This window comes from Magallana gigas, chromosome 10 (genome assembly GCF_963853765.1).
Source record: "Magallana gigas chromosome 10, xbMagGiga1.1, whole genome shotgun sequence".
Classification (NCBI taxonomy): Eukaryota; Metazoa; Mollusca; class Bivalvia; order Ostreida; family Ostreidae; genus Magallana; species Magallana gigas.
In genome coordinates this window covers 11,092,261-11,094,185 of record NC_088862.1, presented here as the reverse complement: position 1 = coordinate 11,094,185, position 1,925 = coordinate 11,092,261, and the positions used below count along the sequence as shown (strand labels likewise).

General features: G+C 33.2%; 1 protein-coding gene across 1 annotated transcript; it reads right to left on the bottom strand.

Annotated features, from left to right (window-relative positions):
* Positions 1–356: 356 nt before the first annotated feature.
* On the bottom strand, positions 357–1,683 carry LOC136272059 (neuronal acetylcholine receptor subunit beta-3-like). The gene has a single exon (XM_066072854.1). It carries the CDS (start codon positions 1,661–1,663, stop codon positions 437–439), a length of 1,227 nt encoding a protein of 408 aa, XP_065928926.1. The 5' UTR covers positions 1,664–1,683; the 3' UTR covers positions 357–436.
* Positions 1,684–1,925: the final 242 nt, after the last annotated feature.

Genomic DNA, 1,925 nt, shown 5'->3' with positions numbered 1-1,925 from the left:
TTTGCAATATCCAGTATTGTTGTAATCATGATAACTTCGTTTATAGTTATAATAATATATCAACAATATATTCCAAATATTTACTCACTTACATTTTGATCTACTAGCACACTAATTTTTCTACGCGATTAAATACATTGAGTAACACTTTTCAATTTTCAATCTGTTGTTTTCTGCCTTAAATATAGCCAGCTATTCTGTACTTTTCACTTGTTTTCGGTTTCATCATAGAAATAGTAATTTTTAAGGAATATAATTAAAATAAGCTTGTCCAAAAATTTAAATTTTAATAAGTACAGCAGTTTGCAGTCAGAATTTCAAAAATAAAAAAATGAATATTTTTTTTAACCAGATACTGCAATTAAAAATAAAAAAAAAAGAAAGATAATTGATCAATGTTAACGTGATTAGATAAAGAGTCAAAAGGATAACAGTACTAACTCATGATTATTAAAGTACATATGAGGAAAGTGATGATGTTTGTGAGGAAATGGAATATTAGAAAGTTTTTGTCGAACTCCTTTGCCTTCGTCTTCCGTTTCTCGTCCAGGTTAGTTTGACTTTGTTCATCTAATTTTAAATCCAAGTTACATTCATTTTCCAAATTCTTAGATTTTTTCTCAATGTGGTTAACTGAAGGAGATACTGCATTTTTATTTTCTTTAAGTTGAAATAATCGGGACAATGGGCCTAATTCGGCATGGTAGATACGTAGAACTATCGTTTCTAACACAACACTCAGTCCGCTAAGAAAAATTTGAACAAACACGTACACAATGAATATCGAAATGTTTTCCGAATCTTTTGGCATTGCATCGCTTAGAATACTGCCAAAAACAGCAAATGTTAAAAACAAAGCCACTGACATTCCCATTTTTTCTCCCGACTCTATTGGCAACACGTAGCAAAACACATTCATAAAAGACAATGTGATGATTGGAAACACTAAAGTTAACGTGAGAAACAAGGGTCTCCTCCTTAACACAATATTCATCTCCAGCTTCCATGCGTTGTTTTGAACATTTGTAGATATTAGATCCCACTCCTCATTTCCAATGAAATAACGTGAATCAAAACTAGACTGGTTAAGCATTATTTTTAAGGAATGGGATCGTTCAGTTGAGGCAAAAAACGTAAAAGTACATATCTGAGTGTCAAAGGGGAAATTCTTCACATTAAACGTACACAAGATAATGCTTTCCATCGCTTCGGAGAGAGAAACATGACCATTGCTCTCGATTTCGACCTCGCTGTTTGTATTTCCTACAGAGCTGTAGGTCAGACATCTTCTGCCAGAGATTTCGTGCATATTACAGACGGCTGGAATCCACACTTTGTTCGCAGGCAGTCGTAGAAAATTGATACCTGAAAAATCATCCGAATTCCATCTAAGATATTCATCGGTCCAACTAACTTTTAACCAAATCGCAGTATGTAAAGTTTGTGAGCGAATATCCAACTTTGGTAGAGAGAGAATATGGAGATCGAGACCCACTTGCACTCTTCTGTCATATATCTTGACTGGTTTTCTGTACCTGTTGTAGGCGTGAAATAATGTATTTTGCAGAACAGTTTCTGTATCCATTGTTTCATTTTCATGACCCAAGGATGTTGGCATGATTATTAAAATTATCAGCGCAGTCATACAAGCTAACAGCATCATTTTTACTGTCCTCTCGTCATAACCCCACTTTATAATGAATTTTGTCATTAAATGGACATTCTATAGAGTCAAAAAATCATAGGGCAGGTCAAACTGACTTTATAAAATCGATATTTATTCTTTTGTTTACGTCCAATTGAATAGTTTTGAAAAGATAGAGGCTTTAGTTGTCCATAAAACCTGATCAATTTATTATGATAATTAATAGGATAGTTAATGTAACTGACATAACAGTCGGTTCAAGGATTTGTTTTATAGATTG

Coding starts and splice junctions, on each gene's coding strand:
- LOC136272059 (XM_066072854.1), bottom strand. CDS start 1,663: ATGATGCTGTTAGCTTGTATGACTGCGCTGATAATTTTAATAATCATG.